The 24,147-nt window shown below is 41.2% G+C and overlaps 1 protein-coding gene across 1 annotated transcript; it reads right to left on the minus strand.

Moving 5' to 3' along the window:
- Positions 1-1,349: 1,349 nt before the first annotated feature.
- Positions 1,350-21,544, minus strand: OPN3 (opsin 3). The gene is made up of 4 exons (XM_074169061.1): positions 21,193-21,544; positions 6,024-6,343; positions 4,674-4,925; positions 1,350-1,613 (listed from the first exon to the last, which is right to left on the minus strand). Exons 1-4 carry the CDS (start codon positions 21,542-21,544, stop codon positions 1,350-1,352), a joined length of 1,188 nt encoding a protein of 395 aa, XP_074025162.1.
- Positions 21,545-24,147: the final 2,603 nt, after the last annotated feature.

Raw genomic sequence — 24,147 nt, forward strand, 5'->3', positions numbered from 1 at the left:
CATGTACAGAATAAATGAATGCAAGATAAAGATACATAATTCACATATCACAACAAAAAAAAAAAAAAGAAATTACATTTCTCCCTTTTCACTCTTTTCACTGACCTTTTTTCATTGGTGCTTTGATATGCATGATTTTCTTCGCTATGTACCTCAGGGGTCCTAACAGGTAGCACCAAGAGAATGGCTTGCTGAGTACACTGGGAAACCTTTCTGGGGGCTTCTGGTTTAACCATAACCCCAGTCATTTTAGACATCACTTTTCCCGCTCCCCACCCTGGAAAGCGCCAATTCAACTGCAACCAACTAAACTGCAGCCAACTTCAAACATTCCTCCTTCTTCCCTGATAACTCTGTGCACTGGGAATGCTGGCAGTTCAGGGATCACAGGATAACTGAAGCTGAATGGAACCTCAGGAAATCTTCAGTCTCACTTGTTCTACTGTTTTGCTGTCCTCAGGGTGAAAAAGCTTTTCCTTATATCCCATCCAAATCTCTGTTATTTAGATCCATGCTCATTGCCTGTGATGCTTCTACTGTGAATTGCCCTGAAGAGCCTGGCTCCATCTTGTTGAAAAACTCCCCATCTCTACTGGAAGGCTGTCATTAGGCTCCCCTGAAGATGCTTCATCTCTACACTGGTCAAGCGCAGCTCCCCCAGCCTTTCCTCACAGGCCAAGTACTACAGCCACTGACAATCTTGGGGGACTCCACTGAACTCCAGTTTACAGATGTTTTTCTTGTACTGGGGTCCCAAAATGGGATGCAGTATCTAGATGTGGTCTAATGGAGGGCTGAGTTGAGGGCATAATCACTTCAGACTACTGGCTCTGACTCTGTCAGTACAGCCTGGCATGCTGGTACCCTTCCCTGCTGCCAGGGCACACTGCAGGTTCACATCCTGCTCATGGAGCAACAGGACTCCATCCACATCCTTTTCCACAAAGATGCATCCCAGGCAGCTAGGGCCCAGCCTGCTGTGCTGCAGCATGGCTCTTCCTTCCCAAGCACAGGACTTCGCACTTGCCCCTGCTGAACTTCATAACATTTCTGTCAGCGTGTTCCTCCAGCCTGACCAAGTTCTCCCAAATGGCAATCCTACAACATGCTTTAAGAAATTTAGAGCAAAGACATCCATCAGCAATTTTGGCACAGATGCAGAGATTTCAGTACTGTGACCAAAACTGAACTGCCTGCAGCACTTCAGATGCAGAATCCCTTCTGTATTTCACAGCTTAAGTATCTGGTTTCCTTTGGCAGCCCATGGACACTGCCACTGAAACCAGTCTGCAACCTAAACAGTCTACTGGCTGAAGTCCATCTCATTCTCGTATCTCTTTAGCTCATCCCTATAGAGGCTTTACTTGGATGACATTTACTTTTGTCCCACTGTGTTTACTGTTGTCATCTATTTGCTGAGTATCATCACTGGTGATAATAAAAATGATAGAGGAAGAGCTAAATGTCACTTTCTTCTTTGGCCTATCCCCTTCTTTCTGAGACATAACTATTGGTCGTATTGGTCTGTCATTCCTTGTTGCTGGTGTCTCTTTCATGGTCCTCTGGAATCTCATCAGACGAAAGCACAGGAGTTGCAAAAGGCATCGACGAAACTGCAAGAGAATAAGTAGAATGAAGTCACAGTTTCTTAAGTGCTCACTCTCACGTACAATCCAGTGCTCACTCTCATGTACAATCCAGTGAAGACAGTCATACAGTAAATGACTCAACAGATTTTTGTATATCTCCACCATGTTCTGAATCAGTTTCAGTGCTGTAACAAACATGGTGGCTTTTCAGTGGGTGCTTTTTTCTCTACACCAAAGAGCTGAAGCGGATCACCTATCCAGTAGAGGGCACTGAAACACGTTTAAGTGTTTTTAAACACTTTTGTTTAAATAAGTGTTTAAGGCCAGGCTGGATAGGGCTTTGAGCAACCTACTCTAGTGGAGGTGCCCCTGGCCATGGCAGGGGGGTTGGAACTTGATGATCTTTAAGGTCCCTTCCAATTCTAACCATTCTATGATTCTATGATTTTACCAGCAGCAAGATCTGCAACCCACATTCTGCAAAGAAGAGGACTAGGCTCCAAAGTGGTTTATAGGTATTGTTCCCGTATTCGAAAAACATCGTAGCCAGCGGGAACAAATATTCTCAGAAACACTTTACAGGAAGATGCAGAGGGAAGGAACAAGGGGAGGAATGGGATACAAAGTGATGTTTTCTTCCTTTTAAGTAACTCCAGGGTATGGAATTTTAACAAAAGCATTGAATGTCATAGATGTAAAATGAAATTTCAACAGTTGGTAACAGAGAAATAAAATCTTCCCATTGAACATGGAAGGAACAGAAGTCTTCCAGCTAACTAGAAGCCACTTATGATACAAGTCTGTTCTACCTTGTGACTAAGTAATTCAAGGTATTCGGTGAAAGCTTGTATCAGTATATAGAATGACAATTCCAGTAGTAGAGCTGTTTTAAAGGTTCCAATTATGTTCTCCCCTTCACAAAACAAAGATTTCAGGTAGGTGGTGGTTAAAGGATGCACTCATTCAGTAGTTCAATGTCTGCACACATCTAAAGCTCACATACGATCCTTTGGGGAAACTCTGGTTTTACAAGAAAAAAGCGGACATCTTCCTCTTCTTTAATAACCCATAACAAGACATGCCCGGAATGTATGAAGAGGACTTAAAAAAAAGCCCACAGCAACAAATGAGGCAGGGGGACAATAACCCACCTTCTCTCTGAAAACGGAGTAGGACATCTGTCTCAACAGCCTTCTATCTAGCTGTGTTAAGGATTATTCTGTATTATCGTGGATGGCCAGTGAGTTTGTTTTTCCACCTATTATGCAAGAAGCTCTCTGACATGCTGGTTTGGAACAAGGCTTTATTAGAGGAAATTAATACTCTGACACAGGGGAGGGAATAAATTCTGTTGGGAAGGGGGCCTAGAAAATTACAAGATGACAGAGAAAGATAATCTGGCGCACATCAATGGTCACGTGGAGGCCTTGAAGATTTCAGAGATAATGTGGCACCTCCGAGTAGCATGAAAGTGAGAAGGCACAAGCACGTTAAAACAGGTCAGATAGAGGAAGGATATTACAGAGAATGGTTTTAGGATTCCTTCTGAGGGCAAAATAACCCAGAAGATAAGCAAAAATATTATCATTTTAGTCTTAATCTGGAATTAGAGGTGAGTGAGTAGTACTTCTCAATGCATCTCCAATACGCATGTTCAGCTGATTCATTCCTATCCTGGCTATGACTTTTCTGGCATTGTGCCTGGTCCCAGTTTGATTTGCTTCCGGGTATCAGAGCCCACAAAAATCTCAGACAAACTACTCAGCCTGACATGTAGGTACAGAGTCAGTGCCACCGTATTAAAAAAAAAAAAAAGTCACTGTGTTGAAAGACACTCTTTTTGAACATGATTGTTGTTAGCTCCCCATATCCAGGCCAGCTCTGATATTGCGCAGCCATGTAACCTTGGATCGGCCTGCTGTGAAACGAGCTGTGGGGGAAGAGCTGCAAGGTGCCACACTGGTGGCCTGTTGCCTTCACTAAGGAACAGCGTTTAAGCTCACCCTTGCCCTCAGTCCTTGAGCTGCACTCCAGCCTTTGCCTGGCTGTCCACTTGGCTGATCAGACCTGCTGAATTGGTTGCCTTGTCTCTACAGAGTGCTGGCTGGCCCAGCCTGCTGCCTGGCAATTGCAAACCAGTGTAGGAAATCACAGAAAATTCCATCTCTATAATGAGCTAAAAGGTAATGAAAACCCAGGGAAATCCTTCTAGCCATCATTCATGGTTTTTTTAGCCTTTGTCAAGTGATTATATTAAACTCCAGATATCCTTAACTCTATACAATCTTGATTTCAAACACTTACAACATGCATATTACACTTCTAGTCAGTGTTCTGGGTTATAGTGAAGCTATTTTAATGTCTAAATAAATTCACCAAAACTGCATTCAGATCTTCAAAGTACTGATGATTTACAGAAAGATGTATAATTTTCTAGCTTCCACATATCGGACATGCCACTGATAACTCCAAATACTTCCATTCTCTCTTTGTTCTACTGAGCACTGAAGTGACCTACCTACCACCATTAAATCAGCAGTCTACTTTTCACAATGAAGACTACAAAAGCAGACAAAAACAAAAATTTATTTCTCACAGATAATTATGTCTTCTTAACAGTATATAATTTGCCTCCAAAAAAATTTTGACTGTCATCCACATAAGATTCTGACTTTGAATACAATGAAGCTCTGAGAAATGTTGCTGCTGTAATGCTTGAAATACTATGTAATATTTGAAATATTTGATGGAGTTCTGTTGTAGTACAGGAGCGATTCAGATAAGGTTTTGTAGTTATAATCCATTTCACAGCTAAACTGTCAAAACTAGACACTTAAATTTTTACACTCCTTTCCCTCCCTTTCATGTGAGTGGTCATGTGTGAATTCAGACACTTAAAATCCAATTTCTGATAAGGTAGTACTTTAAGCACCATCAGGGACTTTAAGTCTACTAGATCTTTACCATTTATCCTAGCTATTCAAATATTTAAGAAAATCTAGGATGTACAGATGAAAGTAGATCAGACCTAAATTCCACCACTGTGGTATTGGCTACTAATAAGAAAATCTTTAATGTACCTACCTTTCTACTCATGAAGATATAGATGACTGGATTATAAGCAGTGCTTGACTTTGCAAAGAAAGATGGGATGATAGCTACTGTTGGAGTTACAAGGTTGCTATAGCCATATGTTATCAGGAGAGAGACCACTGCATAGGGCATCCAACAAATAAGGAACGTGGAGATCATTAAGAAACACATTTTAGCCACCTTCTTTTCATATTTTAGAAGTTTGATCACTTGAACAGTCTGGAAATCTTCCACACAGCGAAGCTGTAGAAAAAATATAAAATGGTAAAGTAAAACAGATCTATATTTTACTTGAAACTGAATAGTTCTACATTTATTTTTAATTAATTCATTAATTTAATTTTAGGCACAAACAGTATACACCTTATCTTGTGAAGCACAATTCTTCTGCAAGTTTACATCATACTTCCCAGACTTTTTTTTATGTATATTAAGTGTAAGAACATAATTTGAGGAAAAATAATATAGCAAATCTACTGGAAAACAACAAATCCAGTGATGTAACAAAACATGCTGCACTTATCACTGCAAGTATTTTAGAAAACTAACTTGCCCTCATCCACTGGTATAAGCAAGTTCAGTTTACATTTAGAGGTCCTTTGCCTGACTAGTTAGACAATCCTGTAGATTTGTGTCATCAGCAACCTTTAGAGAGAAGAAAACTTCATAAACAGATTTCTCTGTACTGCTCTGCCACTTAGTTTGTTACCCTAAAATAACGAAATATCTATTTAAAGCAGAATACTGGCCAGCAGGTTCCCAGTGTTATCCGTGCAAGTCATAAAATGAGGAAAAGATGGGACACGTACGTAAGCGCTCTCCATAAGTTATCAGTTATGCCAGTGCTGTTGACCAATTACCCACAAACATTAACACTTTCTGACACTAAAAGTCTGGACTGAATTAAAATAGGTTGCCCTAACATGAAAAACTGTTGTAACAGGGCCTAATCTCCACTTGGAAGAGTTTTACAGGGTTATCTTCTCAAGAGTGGTGAGGAGGAGTGAGAATTCTTTAATCAAGAAAACTGTAAACAGAGGGCTTTTTTTTTTTTCTCCTTTCTCAAGGGAGAATCTGATGTGGATTAGTGAGCATGAGCAGTTCCCTAACCTGCCTCCCACTACAACTACACTAAAAATAGACCTTGGTAGCTCTAGGTTGGTTCTCCTCCAACCCTACATTCTTTCTAGTGGTGCCTGACATGGATGAACACTAAACATTCAAAACTTTGAAGAGGAAGTGAGAGTGCAAATTTAGGCTCTGATCGAAGCTTAATATAAAGCATCAACATTTTTCACTGAAAATATTACATTAAGAGAAATCTTATTTGAATTAACTTACCATTCTTACTGCATATATTATATGGCCATAGCAATAGGCCATGATCCCAACAGGTGCTACTAGACAGCCAAGGAAAAAAAGGAGCACAAAGGAGGTATCATTGGGGTCTTTTGACTTCCAGTCCATTGAGCAACCTAATCCATGAATTTCCAGTGTGTATCTGTTCCAGCCCAAAAGAGGTGCTCCAGTCCAGGCTAATGAGTAGAGCCAGATGTATGTGATAGCCCGCCAAGACCAAGAGAAGTCAATCACTTTTGCGTGGACTACTCGAATGTAGCGTTCGTAGGCAAGAACAGTGAGAGTCATAATTGAAACAATTCCTGTAAGAAAAATAAAGAAAATTAATTAAATTACTCACAAACATTGTTAGCAGATTAACCAGCACCAATAAGCTGTCTGGGTGACACCCCACTACTCACTAATTACTAACTCAAACAGTATCGCTAACTTCAGAACTACTCATAGTAAGGTGCTGCAATCTGACCCATTATGAGTAAGGGGCAAGAAGTAGGACAAAGAAAAAAAAAAAAAAAGCGACACCAAGCTAATAATTCTTCCAAAACATTACTTCACTAAGTGAGAGATCGTGATCCAAGGTGGGTATTTTGGTTCACAATTGGGGGATGTGGGAGGAGGGGGTGTTGGGGGTGTTTGTGGGTTTCCTTTTGTTGTTTTTTTCTAAAGAAAAAGCTGATAATCAGCAATAATAAAATCTGTTAGAAACCTAGCAAATTCAGAGTTGAGACTGAAGTCAAAGAAAGCCTTCAACAACTGAAAGCATAGATACGCACCTTTAATGTAAACAAAATGACTAGTCGAATTCCAACTTTCCATTTATTTTTTTTTACTTTTTTTTGCATCCCAAAGAACAACCAGGAAAGCAAAGCATCAGGTTGCTGAAGAAGTCCCATCCAGAAGACACTGGATTATTCTGAGTGTCCTTCCCCATCTTGCTGCTATCACAGAAGTATGACAGGCTTTGTTTCAATTGTTTGTGCACTCTCTTCCTTTTCTGTTCACCTCAACCCCACTACACAGTTATTAACACGTTATGACAGAAATCACAGATTATTTTCAGCTCTCAGCATGACCCTATCCAGACACTTTTAAGATTTAATCAAGACAAGGCAATTCTGTCTTGATTGGGATATAAGGATTTCTGTTTTAACGGTCTGTGAAATTTGATGATCAACAACCAAGCTGCCCATCAGGCATGTGTCAGTCACCCAAAATCTGTAATGATTCAGTCATCAAGCCCATATATACAGCCTCTTAAACAAAAAAAGGGAGTAGTACACAGCACTGTGAGGTGATACAAATATCTGTGTCTAAATTTGTGTACATTTTATCTAATATGAAGCATGAGTATTTTGTCATGCATACGCACAGCATTTAATTTCTTCAAGTACATTCGTATTTGTCATAACATGCATTTATATAGCTGTGAGGTTAAATGTTCAAATTTCACTGCCAAAGAGAGAATAACCATTACATCCAGCAGAAACTTTCAAAGGATATCACAGATACCTGATCTCACTTTGAAAAAAGGATAAACATTTAAGGAAGACAAGTCAAGCACCAGCAACATGGATTTTAGGAAAGCAACCAAGAATAACAAAATCTAGAGGAACACATAGCCTCTGTGTCAAAACATTCAACAGCAAACCCAGCATATTATTAACCACGTATGCCACAGTAGGATATGCCTAAAATCTCTAAGTCACCTTATCCTGCAACTATTAGAGGATCTCTTTTTACAGGTGATGTGTTTAGAGAGCTTTCTTGATTAACAGAAAGGATTTCCCACTCTAAAGGAAAACATGCCACATTCTTGTCATGGCTCTCTTTGAAATGAAACAATGAATATGTACATTTTTTGGCAGTGTTATCTTTAAACCTTCATCACAAAGAGATGTAGATATTGCTGGACATGCAGAAGGCAAGGCATACCACTTTCACAGTTAGTTTTGTACAGCTTTGTGGGGTTTTTTTCTTGTATAAGTCATTGCTATAGAATTTCTTTTTCATGGCTTGAAAGAGAAATTGGACTAGCAAATGCAGACTACAGGGTTTCCAAAAGACTTAAGGTTTGTTTGGTTGGTGGCTGTTGGTTTTGGTAAATGAAGTTGAGAGGAAGTCCTTCGTGCCTTTTTTCAGGACCTAACATGCTGAAAATACACTGAAGAACGTGGATCTAAGCAAGATCTTAGCAGGAATTAGAAAATAATTACAGAATTATATAGGCACTATTCTACATTTATACTAGCTCCGGTAAATGCTTTATACAATCAAATGGAGACTACTTCCTGAACAGAAGGTAAGGCAAGAAGTTCCACTCCCATTTCCCTGTGCCCAAATATTAGGAATTAAAAAGTTTTACCTGATGGGTATTAAAATAATCCACAGACATGTTTATGGGGGAAAATTCCCATCACAACTGTAGGCTCAGTTCGCTTACATAGTGCGCTGAAGCTTTGTCTATCATCAGTGGAGACAAAGAGCAGCTCCTCAGGATGGCGAGTCAGAACTCCTAAATTAACCTCTTGCTCTTCACCACCTCCTTCTCTCTGTAATGATATTTAATGACTAATATTCCTGTGTACTCTTAATATATCCCCACCAATTTTTATGAGTACTGAATTCTGGCCATGAGAAAGTAATCAAAAGCACACATGCTTGGTTGAAAGCACAGGTGTTCAGAAGCAATAATTTACTGAGAACTTGACATTCTCAAGTCATTGGAAGCTCAAGAACTCTAAAAACTGGTACTTACACAAGAATCTTTGAGCAGTGTTAGATCAAGCCCCTTTCAGTCTGAAAGCAGTTTTCTTTAAAGGGATACTTGAGTTTTCTACCTGAACCATAAAAGTGACCTTGGTTAGCCTGTTGGGCAGTATGTACTGAAATGAAAATCCCTGTTTTGTTAGTATTCAAGAAGTGTCTGGCAGCATGCAGACATGAGGCAAGAAATGCAGGTCACAGCATATTATAATAAATTCCTCTTTGATGCAGGATGTCTGCTGTAACAAGGTCATAGCTGTAAGAGTAGAGGTTGAAGTAGTCAACCAGAAAAATATAAATTGGAAACAAAATGCCTTTGGAGGATAAGAAAAAATGTAGGGAATTTTGTCCAAAAAAAGTCCCCTTGTGTTGTGGAGCCATGGCTGCCTATTTATTTGTGGCAGATGACATGCAGAAATACCTGTAAGAACAGGAATACTGAAATTTGCCCTAAGGAGATGAGTTTTAAAATGCGTATTAGAAAGATGAAGTCCATAACTAGGGAAAAAACCACATTAATTCATAGAATCATAGAATCATCCAGGTTGGAAGAGACCCTTGGGACCATCGAGTCCAACCATCTACCCTACACTACAAAGTTCTTCCCTATATCATATCCCCCAACACCACATCTAAACGTCTCTTAAACACATCCAGGGATGGTGACTCAACCACCTCCCTGGGCAGCCTATTCCAATGCCCGACCACTCTTTCTGTGAAAAATTCTTTCCTAATGTTCAGTCTAAACCTACCCTGCTGGAGCTTGAAGCCATTCCCTCTTGTTCTGTCATTAATTACCTGTGCGAAGAGACCAGCACCAACCTCTCTACAGTGTCCTTTCAAGTAGTTGTAGAGAGTGACGAGGTCTCCCCTCAGCCTCCTCTTCCTCATACTAAACAGTCCCAGCTCCTTCAACTGCTCTTCATATGATTTGTTTTCCAGTGGAAAACAAATTCTGGTGGAGGGTGCTGTAGATAATGCTGTTTAAGAGTCATTTGGGTTTTGTCATTGTTTTTACTTCTACAGTGGGCTACATGACAAAGGAATTTATAAGAAAACGAAATTTCAGTGCGTTCAATGTGTAGAAGCTATCTTATGAGTGTGCATCACATCTAAGTTACATATTTCTAGAAGGGCAGATAAGTACCTTCTAAATCTCAGATGAGGGATTACCAACAAACTACTTTTACTGAACGAGTGGAACTCAACTACAGGTAGCATCTCTCAGCATTTGGACATTGCCTTGTGAAACACAAATAGCCAAAGGAATAACTTCTGAGTAGAGTCATCAGCATTTCAGAAGCTATTGAACTCACAGGAACCTCTAAGATGGCGCTGCTTTTTTTTCTCTCCTCTCCTTTATTGTTAAAAAAAAAGAAAAAGCATGAAATATGACTATGCCCTCATAGAATGCAAATAACTTTTTTAGAGTTGTAAATTTGATTGTCCATCTTTTTAATATAGAAATTCTATAGAGTAACTCTCCTGACTTAAGTTAAACACTCATTACTCCCTAAGAATCTAGTAGCTGGTCTTTTTTAGACCTGTTTCCATACACTTGACATTAATCCCAGGCCTTGGGAACAAAAATCCAAGTTGATGCTAAGACAGGCCCACCACCAGTGAAGGAAGAGTTGGCATGTGAACTATTACAGAAGACTGACCCCTACAAATTGGTGCTGACGTTATCCACCCAGGGGTGTTAAGAGAGCTGGTTGATGTCCACGAGGGCCACGAGGATGATCAGAGGGATGGAGCACCTCTCCTATGAAGACAGACTGAGAGAGCTGGGGTTGTTCAGCCTGGAGAAGAGAAGGCTCCGGGGAGACCTTATAACAGCCTATCAATACCTGAAGGGAGCCTACAGAAGAGCTGAAGAGGGACTCTTTGTCAGGAAGAGTGGTGACAGGACAAGGGGCAATGGTTTTAAATTGGAAGAGAAGAGATTTAGATTAGATATAAGGAAGAAATTCTTTACAGTGAGGGTGGTGAGGCACTGGAACAGGTTGCCCAGAGAAGTTGTGGATGCCCCATCCCTGGAAGTGTTCAAGGCCAGGCTGGATGGGGCTTTGAGCAACCTGGTCTAGTGAGAGGTGGCCCTGCCCATGGCAGGGGGGTTGGAACTAGATGATCTTTAAGGTCCTTTCCAACTCTAGCCATTCTATGATTCTATGTCATTGTGAGGCCGCTCTCCATAATCTCCATAATCCATAATGAGAAGTTGTGGAGACTGGGGGATGTCCCAGCAAAACTGGAAGGCTAATGTCATCCTCATCTACTAGAAGGGCCTAAAGGAGGATCCAGGAAATTACAGGCCCACCAGTCTTACTTCAGTTCCTGGAAAAGTTATGGAATGAATCCTCCTGGGGGCTATGAAAAGTCAAATGAAGCATGTGATTGGGAAAAGCCAGTACAGATACACCAAGGACAAATCGTGCTTGACAAACCTGGTCGCCTTCTACAACGAAGTAACCTGCTCAGCTGATGTGGGGTGAGCAGTGGACATTGTCTACCTGGATTTCTCCAAGGCTTTTGATACAGTCCTCCCCAGCTGCCTCCTAGACAAACTCATGTGATCCCCTCCAGGGATCAATATTGGGCTCAACGCTGTTTAATATCTGCATGGGGAATCTGGATGATGGGATCAAATGTATCCTGATGAAGTTTGCTGATGACACCAATCTGAGTGGGGAAGTAGACATTTCAGAAGAGAGAGCCACCCTGCAAGGAAGACTGGGATAGGCTGGAAGAGCCGGCTAACAAGAACCTTATGAAGTTCAATAAGGACAAGTGTAAGGTCTTGCACTTGGAAAAACATAACCCGGGAGCGCAGCACAGGTTAGGATCTACCCAGCTGGGGAAAAGCTCCGCAGAAAGGGACCTGGGGGCCCTGGTGGACAAGCAGCTCAAAACGAGTAAACAGTGTTCTGCTGTGACAAAGAAAGCCAACAGGATGCTGGGTTGCATCAACAAGAGCATCACCAGTAGAGAGAGAAAGAAGTCATTATCCCACTCTACTCAGCACTTCTCAGGCCACAGCTGGAATACTGTGTTCAGTTTTGGTCCCCATTATACAAAAAGATGTGGACAGGCTGAAACAGGTCCAGAGAAGGGCCACAAAGATGATCAAAGGACGGGGAAGCCTATCATATGAGGAAAGGCTGAGAGAACTGGGTTTGTTCAGCCTTGAGAAAAGAACGCTTTGGGGAGACATTTTCACCATGTTCCAGTATTTAAAGAGTGGCTACAAAGAAGATGGAGACGCCCTTTTTACAAAAGAGTCATGTGGAAAAGACAAGGGGTAATGGGTACAAGATACTCCAGGGGAGATTCCGATTGGACAACAAGAAGGAAAATTTTTCACAAGGAAAACAATCAACCATCGGAATAATCTCCCCAGGGAACTGGTGGATTCCCCAACATTGGACTCTTTTAAGACTCCTCTGGGCAGGGTGTTGGGCCATCTTGTCTAGACCATGCTTTTGCCAAGAAAGTTTGGACCAGACGATCCTGGTGGTCCCTTCCAACCTGGTATTCTATGAGTCTATGAATATCTTTATTAGTGTACTGTATGATTTGAGGTCTTTTTTTTTTAAAAAAAAAGAAATAAAGCTTGCAAAAATCTGTGCAAGATAAAACTTATTTTGATTTTGTGTGTAAAGTCTGTGTAATTTGAAGGTTAAGGCTGTGATTTCAAGGTTTCAAATGTTATTACCACAAGTTAAATCCTCAAAATACAGGCAAAAACACAACCCTCAGTTATACCACAAACCAGGGAGCTCTTGCTTTTGATAGAGATAATGACTGCAATTCTTGGCAACAGTTTTCCATCTTGTAAAAGTTTCAACTATTTCTTTTATTCCTAACTCTAAAAAAAAAAAAATTCTCAATAGAAGAATCTTCAAACTGTCAAAAATGAATGAGGAGATTATATTCCACTAAAAGTCAGTGGATCACGAGGTCTAGTTTTGCACCGGGGTGTGGGGGAGGTCCTTGTTTTTTGAACAGGACTTCAGTACAGGCAAGGGCAAGCCTAGAACAGAAAACAATTTGAATTCCCCCTCCCACCCCCCAATATTCATCTTTTCTATTCTGCGTCAATACGCAACCAAAGCACATTTGATATTTCTAACAAAAACTTTGAGAAAGCAGCAGCACAGATTAGTTCATGTAACAAGAATAACCTCATGGATAGACCTTTAAAGTATGAACTGACTTTCACATCTGTGAATGACCTGCAGCAACGACTGGAAGCCTTACACATTATTTGAATTTCCCAAGTATTGGGAATTTCAGCTATTATGTATTCGCACTTTGTGGCAACAAGTTCCATTATGAAGCTGCAAAGCCATAAAAGCAGAAAATGCCCAAGTGTCTCATACAACTCTAAGTAGTGAAAGCTGGAATATACCTGCCACCTCCACATGTAATAGTACGAACTAGTAACACTCAGAGCAGCAAAAATCTTGAAAGAGTCTGTTCAAACTTTCAATGTGCCACAGTCAGTGTACAACATGCACATTGACGGTTTGCAGGTTTTCCGTATGCTAATAACACTGTCAAATTCCATCCAAATTTCTACACAAGACCAAAAAAAAAAAAACCCCACAAAAAACCCCCAAGTTACTTATATCTTATCTGAGTAATTACCTGCCCCCCTGCTGCACTGATCCCAAGGATGGAAAGTTTCTTCTCAAATGAGAAAATTGTAATTAAATACGAAGTGGGGAAGGGAGAAATTATACATGTTGGTAGGTGAAATTAATTTAACTGGAGATTAGGTCTCATGTCATGGGATGGTTTCAAGCAGCATTTGCAATATATTCAACATCCTAGACAGTACTGCTGGAACTTTACACCCCTTGGTTATGATTAAGAAATGAAAGAGTTGCATTTCCTTTCGAGATTATTTTAATTTAGTTACTTTTTTCCCCCTATGGTAATCTAGGATTCTATTAAATCTGCCCTATTAACCTATTAATGCCAATAACAAGATAGCCACCAAACGTGACACCTAAAGAAGCAGCTACAGAGCAATTGTTAAATCTACAAATAAAGTCATAGCTTTCATAAAGTAAATGAGAGCTTTTCACAAGATTTAATCTAGATGCATAGTTCAAAGGGTGCAGCAAGAAGTTCTTCATTTCTAAGTCACTCACAAATGGATTTAAGGGCTCATTTCTTAAAGGGCCTGCTTCTAAAATTCCTGCCTCCAGCAGACATATTTGCAGAGGTCTAGAAATCAGTTTTTAATCAGACTTCCCATCTTTACAGAAAATAGTTTCTAAATCAATAATAGCTATCAAATAAGATTGCAATGCACATGCTTATCAGTTTGCCCTTGAAGCCAAAGCTGTTAAATCAAATAATTTCTGTAGAAGCTAATCCTCTAGATTGATGTGTTTTGTTCTGCAAGATAACTAGCAGATGTGTAAGAGTGGTTTCAGATAAGCAGTTAAAGCTTGAAACAAATATATAAAAATTCACCTTTGTGTCATAGTTTTGTTAGATGTAGTGCGTATTTGCTTGCTGTCCAGATTTTTCCCAGCGAATGCCAATGAAGCTACAGAGAAGGCTGAGTGAAGTTCATTATGGTTCACTGCAAAGAGTTTGCATGAATCCCGAAGTCTTCATTCAAGCAAAATTCATATTAAACATCAATGGAGCCTCTGTACATAAGACTCCTCCATTATTCACTTTGGATTTTAACCCAAAGCTTTCAGAATTATTTAAAGATCTTCCTTTTCTATATTAGGCTCCACTTCAACGTCTCTCAATCATCTTTCCACTGTTAGAGATTTCTTCTTTTAAAACATTGTTTTATCATAAAGTTTATCTTGCATCCTAACAGGTCAGTCCCTATGGCCACTTCTGTTTCTTTGTCCAATATTAACACTAAACTAAATACTTATGCCAGGAAGGATGGAAGGAAGGGTTTAATGACCACAGTTAAGGGGCTTAAATGCAGGATTGTGTACAAAGCAAACCAAAACCATTGGTCATTTGTGGTTCAGATAAATCTATTAAATTCATCTCAATGAGATATACATCTGAAATAGGATGCATTTGGTGGATCTGATGGGATATCTATGCTCAACATTAAAGATTCTCTGCTTTTTCTGTGGTCATTAAGCCTTCCTGGCATAATCTATATTTAAAAACAATTACGGATGTCGTGGTTTAACCCCAGTCAGCAACTAGGACCATTCAGCCGCTCGCTTGCTCGCCCCCCTCCCCAAGTAGGGTAGAGAGAAGGAGAAAAGGAGGGGAAAGGAAAAAAACTCATGGGTTGAGATAAAGAGAGTTCAATAAAACAATAACAGAAAAAGAAAAAACCCAACCGTAATAATATTTATTCTGTATATTCTTTTACCATTATTAAGTAATATAACACAAGTCACTTTCACTGCCCGATGAGGAGTTACCCAGCCCATCACAAGCAGGGATCCCAGATCCCTGTCCCCTGGCCAACCCCCATTTATATACTGAGCACGAGGTCTATGGTATGGAATATTTCTTTGGCCAGCTTGCTCTGTCTCCCTCTCAGCTTTTATGGGAAGTTGAAAAAGTAATGTTTACTAATTTAAACATCACCTGGCAAAAACCAAAACAATATGCATTATCAGCATCATTCTCACCCAAACCCAAAACACAGCAGCTACTAGAAAGAAAATTAACTCTACCCCAGCTAAAACCATGACAGGATAACATACACCTGTAGCCACCTTGATTTTCAAACACTATGCCAGCTTCCATATAAAACTAAAGTGGAATTAATCATCTCTTCCATGTTCAAGCCTGCAAGTGATTAACTTACTTTAAAAAAAAAAAATTGCTAAACCTGAAAGCATGCTGATTGAGTCTCCAGCTGCCTGTAACACAAGATCCTAAAACTGTCTGCCAAGTAACCGTAGAAACCGCTTTTAGTGAGATTAAATCAATGCATGTAACACACATTGGCAATGCAAGAGGGTAGCACAGGGCATCATTCTTTCAGCAGGCAGAGAAGAGCCTCAGATGAAGTAGTTAAAAACTACATACAGATAAATGTTTTTGCTTTGTTTTAAAATAGGCTGTAACTGGAGCCAGGTCCAAATGACAGCCTCTGGCCATAAATCCTTACTTCAGTATTGTGTGGAGGGGGGAAAATCAGCTTGTCTTAAAATAAAATAAACAAAGTAACCTCAGCTGTACACTCTGCAGCTTTTCACAGGAAAGTACAGACTGCAAAGCTGCTTAGAAATTTTCCCATCCTCCAGTTCACATTACTGGAAGTGAGTATACACCTGGATCTCAACATTTACTTGATAGCTCATCAAGTTCTGGCTGCTGTATACCAATGGTGACCTGTCCAGAAGAGTCATAAAGCTTTCAATTAATTCGACATTAAAAGCTGATAGTGTTTATTGACCTTTACAAGAACAGCTTACAGTTAGCACAGACAGAGGTCTCTAATCACACTTCAGTAATGCTAGCCTGTCAATTCCAAACATTTAAGGTTTAGTAATATAAAGCCTACCCCAGAGCATACCCTTACTATGCAATCTTCTGTCAAGAGACTCCTCAGATACATGATTTTGGTTCCTGTTCCTCCAGGCCATTACTGTTATCAACCAGTTTTTCCATTCCTCCCTTGCTCTATTAAACATACCAGAAAGTGCTAAAAGAACAATACTGGCAGATAGTTTAGTTGCCATTACTTGTAGCTGAAGTGATTGGTGCTTGAGAGGTACACATGTATGTTCCACAAGATCAGACTAGCTTACTTCTGAACCCTCAGGGCCTATTCCTATTTAGAGAAGGCATTAAAGCAGACACCCACTGCCCGTGAACGGGCTGGATACCAACTGCTCTTGTGCACATCAAGTCACTGTCATTTTAAGAAATCTTGTCTGTTTATGTGTATCTGCTGGCGTTTCACAGAGATTCTTATGCCCTGGGCTTACATTTCACAATTAAATAAATTCTTGCTTTAGGTAAGACGGTATCCTTGTCTGTTAACGAAGACATTTGGGTACGCTTAGCTGCCAGGTGTCTTCTCTAGCAATTACACCCCAAAAGCCAATGCAAACCTCCCAGGTATGAGCTGTATTACTAAATCCAATAAAGAGATTACATAGATCTCTACTACTTGTAGCTTGGTTAACTACAGACAGGGAAAGAGTTACAAGCTTTTACATAAGGAGGGTGGCAAACTCAGTGAGACCACCATAGACTTGACCACACAGCTCCATAAAAAGGTGACCCTCACAGTTTAAGTACATTACTCAACAGGTGATGTATCCTGATGGAATATGATAGCTACTTCAATTAAAAAATAAATACTGGAACTCAGTATAACTAAATTAAATGGGGATTACTGTCAGAGACAGACAACCAACGTCATCAAAGCTTAGACTAAGACTTGTCAGCTAGTCATCTGATCTATGCTGTTTTCCCCACACTAGAATGTGGAGTGCTAAGAACGGCTTTGTAATAGCAAAGAGAAGCTCTTTTCACGGCCTCTGTTGTGAAGACTAAACTGTATCTTGACTTCCTAATTTAATGAGTAAAAGAAAATTGGGATTGTTGCTTCTGTGACAAGTACAGACATTCAGTAGTCAAAATTATCCATTTTGCGCTGCAGATCTCTGCATGTTTTAAAGGCTCAATGAAAAGCTTTCAAGTCCCAGAAAAAAATAGCCAGCAGTAGCACAGAAGGTAAGTTCTGAGCTGTACAATGCAACACAAGAAGCAGATTATTACCACGTGGGCTTGCCTAATGATAAATTTACAATAATGCAGAAGTAGACTATTGCAAAGAACACAAAATACAGCCATTTATTCCTAGACAGACAATCTGTAGTTCTGTTGCCACCTTCTCAACTGAAAAGTTTCAGAATGTGAATATCTGCTTACATTGTCTAATTTCTGGATCGCGTGTGCCTCCAAACTGTTAGACTGGCTGGTAAAATGAGAAGCACTTTTACAAAGGAAATTTTCAGATTCTCCAATCCAAAATTCCTAGGAGAATTGTAGAGAAGGCCCTCCTTGTTGTGGGGGCAAAAAAAAAGTTGTCATCATTATGTAACAAAGATTTCTGAAAATGTAGATGCTACAGGTTTATTTTAAGCACACATTCCACCTATGTATTTAATCATATTGACATATAAGAGGAACACAGAAATACTTTGATCTTGGCTTTCAAAACAGTATGAGCAAAAACCTAATAACAACATGTGACAATTTAAAAATAAAGCTGCGTGATTCCTGATTATTAGCTACAGTAATCAGAAAGAATCCGATTTTTAAAACTTGTTGAGAATTAACTCTGAATTTAAAGGGAAAATCATATTTTTTTTAAGAAAGCAGCATTAATCCTGTGTCCCAAAATTGTTTACTGTCAGGGGAACCTCTTATTTATACAGGCCAACAAAGCTGTCTTGCAGAAGACAGCTTACACCAAGTATTGGGGCTTACGGGCTGTTCTTCCAAGAAAAAGAAGTTACATAAGGATTCTTTTATTTGAACTTAAGATTGAACAGCCTTTGAACCTAAAAGGCTGGTACAAAAAACCTCACATAGAAGTGTCCAAGTTCATACCCAAGAATGTAATTGCTTAGCTGTGAATCAAAAGGTTTTGGTGATCTAATGTAAAACAAGGTGGACCAGGTCCAATCCCAGCACATATCCACAGCAGTAAAGTGGATCACAGTATCTGTTATGATTTAATAGACACCATATCCGTGGTATCAGAACTACCACCACTTTATTCTAGAAATGTCTTTATTAGGTCACTCTGGTTTACTGACCAATTGACTGCAGAGCTGTCAATTACAACTCTGCTTAGTTAATGAGAGCCTCACTTTTAAAAGATGCCAATTTTTTATGTCTTCTGATCAATTAATGTACTTTTTATTCCCAAAAGTTCCCCAAAAGGGGGAGAGTGTTATGCTTTAAGAAGCACTGCTAGGTAATACACATACAAGACTTCCATTACATTACCTTCCCCACCACCTCAAGATAATGGCTAACTTGGGTTTTCATGTACAAGAGAAGTGTGTTTATATATATAATACTTGGTTACTCTAAATGAAATCTTCAATCAGTATCTTCATCACCACCAGGGGGGGTGGAGGGGGGAACACCACAAAAAAACCCCACCACACTAAAACCCTTCAAATTACATAGGTATATTACCAAATGAAAATACAAGCTGTGGTGGCAATAGTCCAGATGGCAAACACAGTGTGATGATACCTGCTAGGCACCGCTTTTATTTTTTTTCTTCAGTATTGACATGCCCCTGCTATCCTACTCAGCTAGGTGGGGAAACATTTGTCTTCACAAACACAAAAGAACAATCATGCTATTTCCATCTGAGAATATGAAAACAATACTACGTACAAAAGGAAAGCTTCAGAGTAGACATAACTTAATTAGGTTAGCATCAAATTATAATAGCCAAGTTAAATGTTTTCTATTACTTTACATGACAGCCGAACAAAATAAATGCAAGTATCAGATATTCCTGAACATTAAGTTGTGCATTTACTCTCCACTTCCATATGACAAACTATGCACAAACACACACTTTTCTAATACATCATAAAAGAAATCCTTCCCACCGAAACACATTACAGAAGAAAATAAAGACCAAGCACAGGAAGACGTAATTTTGCAAACTATTGATACTAGTTTGACTACTCTGTAGATAAGGCCCATGAATTTGCCTACATTTCTTTGGGAACAAATTTATTAGAGGGGTACAGGAAAGCATCAACACTGAGTACATTTATAGTGGCAAATTATGTAGCACACCCCACAATAAACAGAAATTAAAATCAGGTGTGGTTAAGTAATTTGCTTGTCAATTTATTCCTCATTGTTTCTATTTGTCCTACCTTTGGCAGATCATGAAGAAATTATTATAGTCTGGTTTTTAACATTACCTGCATTTTTGACCCTGTATGTAAAATGCATTCATCAAAAATACTAAGTATAAGGGATAAAGACAGGAACAGAACTATACTTCACTTCTCCTCTGTAAGCTTAATGTTCAGCAGAATCTGCTTGTCAGACGCTTGAGTTTCTCAAGTATTTGAACAGACTGAGTGATGTAGACAGTCATATGTTAGCTAAGTTCTCTAGTACCTTCCCTGATACCACTAGCAAACAAACGTCTGAGAGCTGTGCACCACAGAAAACATCCAGTACCAAACCTTGCACAAATGGAGTACTACAACCTGCATCCACCACAGCTTTCAAGACGTAAGATTTTTGCTGTGCTATGAAGCAGCGGTCATGAGCAACCATGCACCTTTGTCCCAGCAGCCCACCACAGGCAAACTATACTGCCACATGAAACAAATATTACACAGGAAAGTTAGCTTACTAAAGACTTCAATTTGCCTTATTAGAGCCAATTTTCAGAGTATAAGCATTGTATGAGTGCACTGGTATCCACCTCTAATGTCTACATCTCTGCCAGAATAAAGGACTGGACTCGAGCTTTAGATTTGGTTACTGATGAGCCAAACACTTACTTTCACCATCAGAAACACAGTCCTGTTCTTTTGCAGCATCCTTTAGCAGTGAAAACAAAGCCCTATTCCTATTAACAGACTGCACATACGTAGCTGGTCTGCAACCTCTTCTTCTGCAGACTTCTGTAAAGGATACATATGAATTTCAGGAAAGAAAACAGTAAAGAGCCTACAGGTTTGGGAAATGGAAATAGCGGAAGTACACCTCCTGCAGTGCTAAAAATCCCATTTCAGGGGAATCAGTGGTTTCCCAAAAACAAACCGTGAAACCATGACTGAAAGACAGCACTTGAATTTCACATAGGGATAAAGAAGTTTCCTGTCACACCGGCAAGGGCGGGAGGCCCAGAAAAAGATTCCCGATTAATTTACTGTTTGCTCCGGATCATTTTCCGCAGCACTGTCGACCTTCTTACCAAAACCTTGCCCTGCGGCGACGCCGGGAGGGGGACCCCGGCCCCGGCGAGCAGCCACGGCGGCGGCTCCGCGCCCGCCGCATCCCACCGCACCGCGGCCGCCCGCCGGGCCCCGGCGCCCCCCGGCCGCGAGGGGGAGCGCCTCCTCCCGCCCCACCAGCGATGGAGGGCGGCCGGCGCTAACCGAAATGGGACGAAGGGCTGATCATAGGAAGAAACTCCCGAGACGAAGCTGCGAGGGCCGCGGCGGTCGCCTGAGGGAGGGCGCGGAGGCGACGGTTGGGGCGGGTGTACGTGACGGTTGGCGACGGTTGGGGACGGGTGGGGCGGGGGGGAACCGGGCGCGGGACCCCAGGGTACTGCGGGCAAGGAGAGGGAGGGCAGCCGCGAGGAGGCACGCAACGAGTCAGGGAGGGGACGCGAGGCGACCGCAGCCCCGTCACCCACCGAAGAGGCTGTTGCTGAAGCCGTCCCAGACGCAGCCGGCGGCGTCCCACACCCAGCGGCTCCTCAGACAGGACATGAAGGTAAGGCTCACGCCGAAGACGGACACCAGCAGGTCGCTGAGGCTGATGTTGACGAGGAAGAGGTTGGTGGGCGTGCGGAGCCGCTTGAACTTGTAGTAGAGCACCAGCACCAGCAAGTTGTTGCACAAGCCCAGCATGCCGATAGTGGCCACCAGCAGGGCCAGCAGCTCGTAGGTGCCGGCGCTGAAGAGGGGCCGCTCTCCCGGCACCTCCTGCTCCGCCGCCGCGGGGGCCGGGCGGCTGGTCGTGCCCGTGCTGTTCCCCGAGTGCATGGCTCACGGCTCGCCGCTCATTGCCTGCCTGGAGCCGCGCTAAGCCTCTCCGCCCGCTCCTGGCCCCATCGCAGACCGCCAGTGAGGGCAGGAGGAGGAGCCCCCTCAGCCTTCCCGCCCACGGAGGGCGCGCCCTCGGGCGGCTTCGCCCCTGCTGACACGGGGTGGGCCTCGCTCTGGTGGCGGTCAGACCCTCGCTCCTGCCGGTGTGAAGCCTGGGAGCACTTAATTATCGGTATACATCGCATATGTGGCTGCTGTATAGCGCCTTTCCAACAAATACCTCGCCTCGCCCAGTCACTTGCTGCCCTGAGCAGCCTGGTCGTGATCGGGGTACGGCCACCTCCGCCTCCTTGAAGTCCTCTGTGCGTTTTGGTGCGGTACGGCTGCCTTCAGCACAGGTTCCCTCTGGGGAGCCGCGTTTGGCCAGAACTTCTCTGAGCCCTGCCCCGGGAAGAGGTGCAAAAGGCTAAACCAGTATTTAGACTTCTCCAAATATCTTGCCAGATAAAAAACTCCAGTTATGGCGATAGTGTCTTCTAAGGTGCTTCACCACGGTGCTCAGAGGTGGCTCTAGTAGCTGCATCCTCACAAGCCATCATGGCCCAGGCAGACTTGTGCTGCAAGCGAATAGCTTTTTGTCAGCCACAGAGCAAGTAAGATACCAAAGTTCTCACTACGAAGTCACCTATTTTTGTACCTTTATCTCCAATGTGTGTTGTGTAAAAATGGTTCAGGAATGCCCAAGGTGCCTGTGTACAGCTCTAGCTGGTTTTAGTCAGTGTTATACTGACTACCAGCTGTCCTGGGGTGGTTATACTGTCTCCAATCCAACCTGTCCCTGAATATATCACAGTGTTTTTTGCTCAGCAAGGCTTTGGGCCTAAAACACCTTGCCAGACCAAGCATCAGTCTTTCTCACAGGAAGACCTCTAGCTTGTTTGCTTTACTGGCTTGTTTGCTTTACTGCTGATGTGTGACAGCCTTCACAAGGGCTCAAATAAAACTTTCAGTTTAGATCTATTCTCATTTTAGATGGAAAAAAATAAATTAAATACATCAGCTGTGGAAGCAACAGAATTTTCATGGAGATGTGTCTTGGCAAAAAATACCTGTTTTTTTTCCGTCTCATGCACATATTAGTATTAAAAGGGCTAGACTGAGGGTGCCATTCCTTGTGGACTGAGACTGAAAACATGGGTAGTTGAGGTAGGTTTGATGTCTTTCAAAACACAAATCTATATACAACTTATGAGCTTGTCATGGCAATTTTATTTGACAGACTAGTGCTGTAACACAAGGATTAGGAATAGAGAATATCATGGGTCAGAAAAATAAAACACTGATTAAACTCTTCTTATCAATGGTAACTTTACTTGCAATATATGCTTTCAGATCCATCAAATATGATTTAATCAATAACCGAAACCAAATTTAAAAAACTAGTTCAGTCTGTTTCTTCATCACTGCCCTTCTGTTTTTTTTCTCATTATAGAGGAAGCAGGAGAAGCTTCCTTTCTCAAATCAGTTATATTTTTACCCCTAAAAGCTGCATTAATAGAGCACATAACCTTCCAAAATTTCCAGTAATAGACCACTAGTACTTCAGCACGGGCTTTAGGGAAGGCAGAATTTTTTTATTTTTCCTTGTCCGTAAAGATTTGACTGTGTATGACAGACCGTGTGCAAAAATACTGTGTCAATACACAGTCATGGGTTGGTTTAGGACCAGTTGCTGTGTGGTGAATGTCTAACAGTAAGACATGACTGGGCCAAATTAATGGTACACCTCACTGAGAAGACAACATCTCTATCTTCTGCCTTTAGAGGAAAATCTTAAATTGTGTACCTTTTTTATCCCTGCAAAATGAAAGGAGCGAAAAGCTGGTACAGAGGAACAGGGAGAAATGTAATTTAGTGAGTAGTACTGTTAGGTAACATACTGTCCATTGGGAGATTCCATTATGTACTCAGGATTTCTAAGTATTTTTTCACTGCAGCACCTGTCAAAAATACTCCCTCTAGATGTTTTCTGGATTTCTAGAAAATAAGAGAAAGAGAAGTCATAAATTACATTTTACAAATATCATATCTCAGAATTCCTGGTTTGAGATTTTTCATAGCAAAATTTAGTAGATACATAAATATGCAGTCTCTTCAATGCTTGATTTGATAGTGGTCACATTATTAATATTGTCAAACTGCTAACATTATTCAAGTGATCTTGAATACTTCATGAGCAGAGTTCCACTTGTCTTTGATGCAGTGTCGCTGTTCAGATGAGGCACAACAAAAAGAAATGCTGTTGTTGTATCCTCAGGTCAAAGGCAAAGCTGGAAACAGAACCCTGAGTCCTAATTGTAGTCCAGCACCTGTTTTACCTAACACAGTCAAGAGCCAGTGCAGCTATGGTTTTGATAATTAATTAATTCATTGGTCAATCCTTCTCTAACTTTTTATGCAATTAAAAACCTGAAACATTTAAGAAACCCAGTCGTCTGCTTTGCAGTTCTTCATGTTTGCACTATTTTATATTTGGACTAAACACCTGCTCATCAAACATGCGTGCATATTAATGGAAATGCTGCAAAAAGGATTTTACT

This window comes from Numenius arquata, chromosome 2 (assembly GCF_964106895.1).
Source record: "Numenius arquata chromosome 2, bNumArq3.hap1.1, whole genome shotgun sequence".
Lineage (NCBI taxonomy): Eukaryota > Metazoa > Chordata > Aves > Charadriiformes > Scolopacidae > Numenius > Numenius arquata.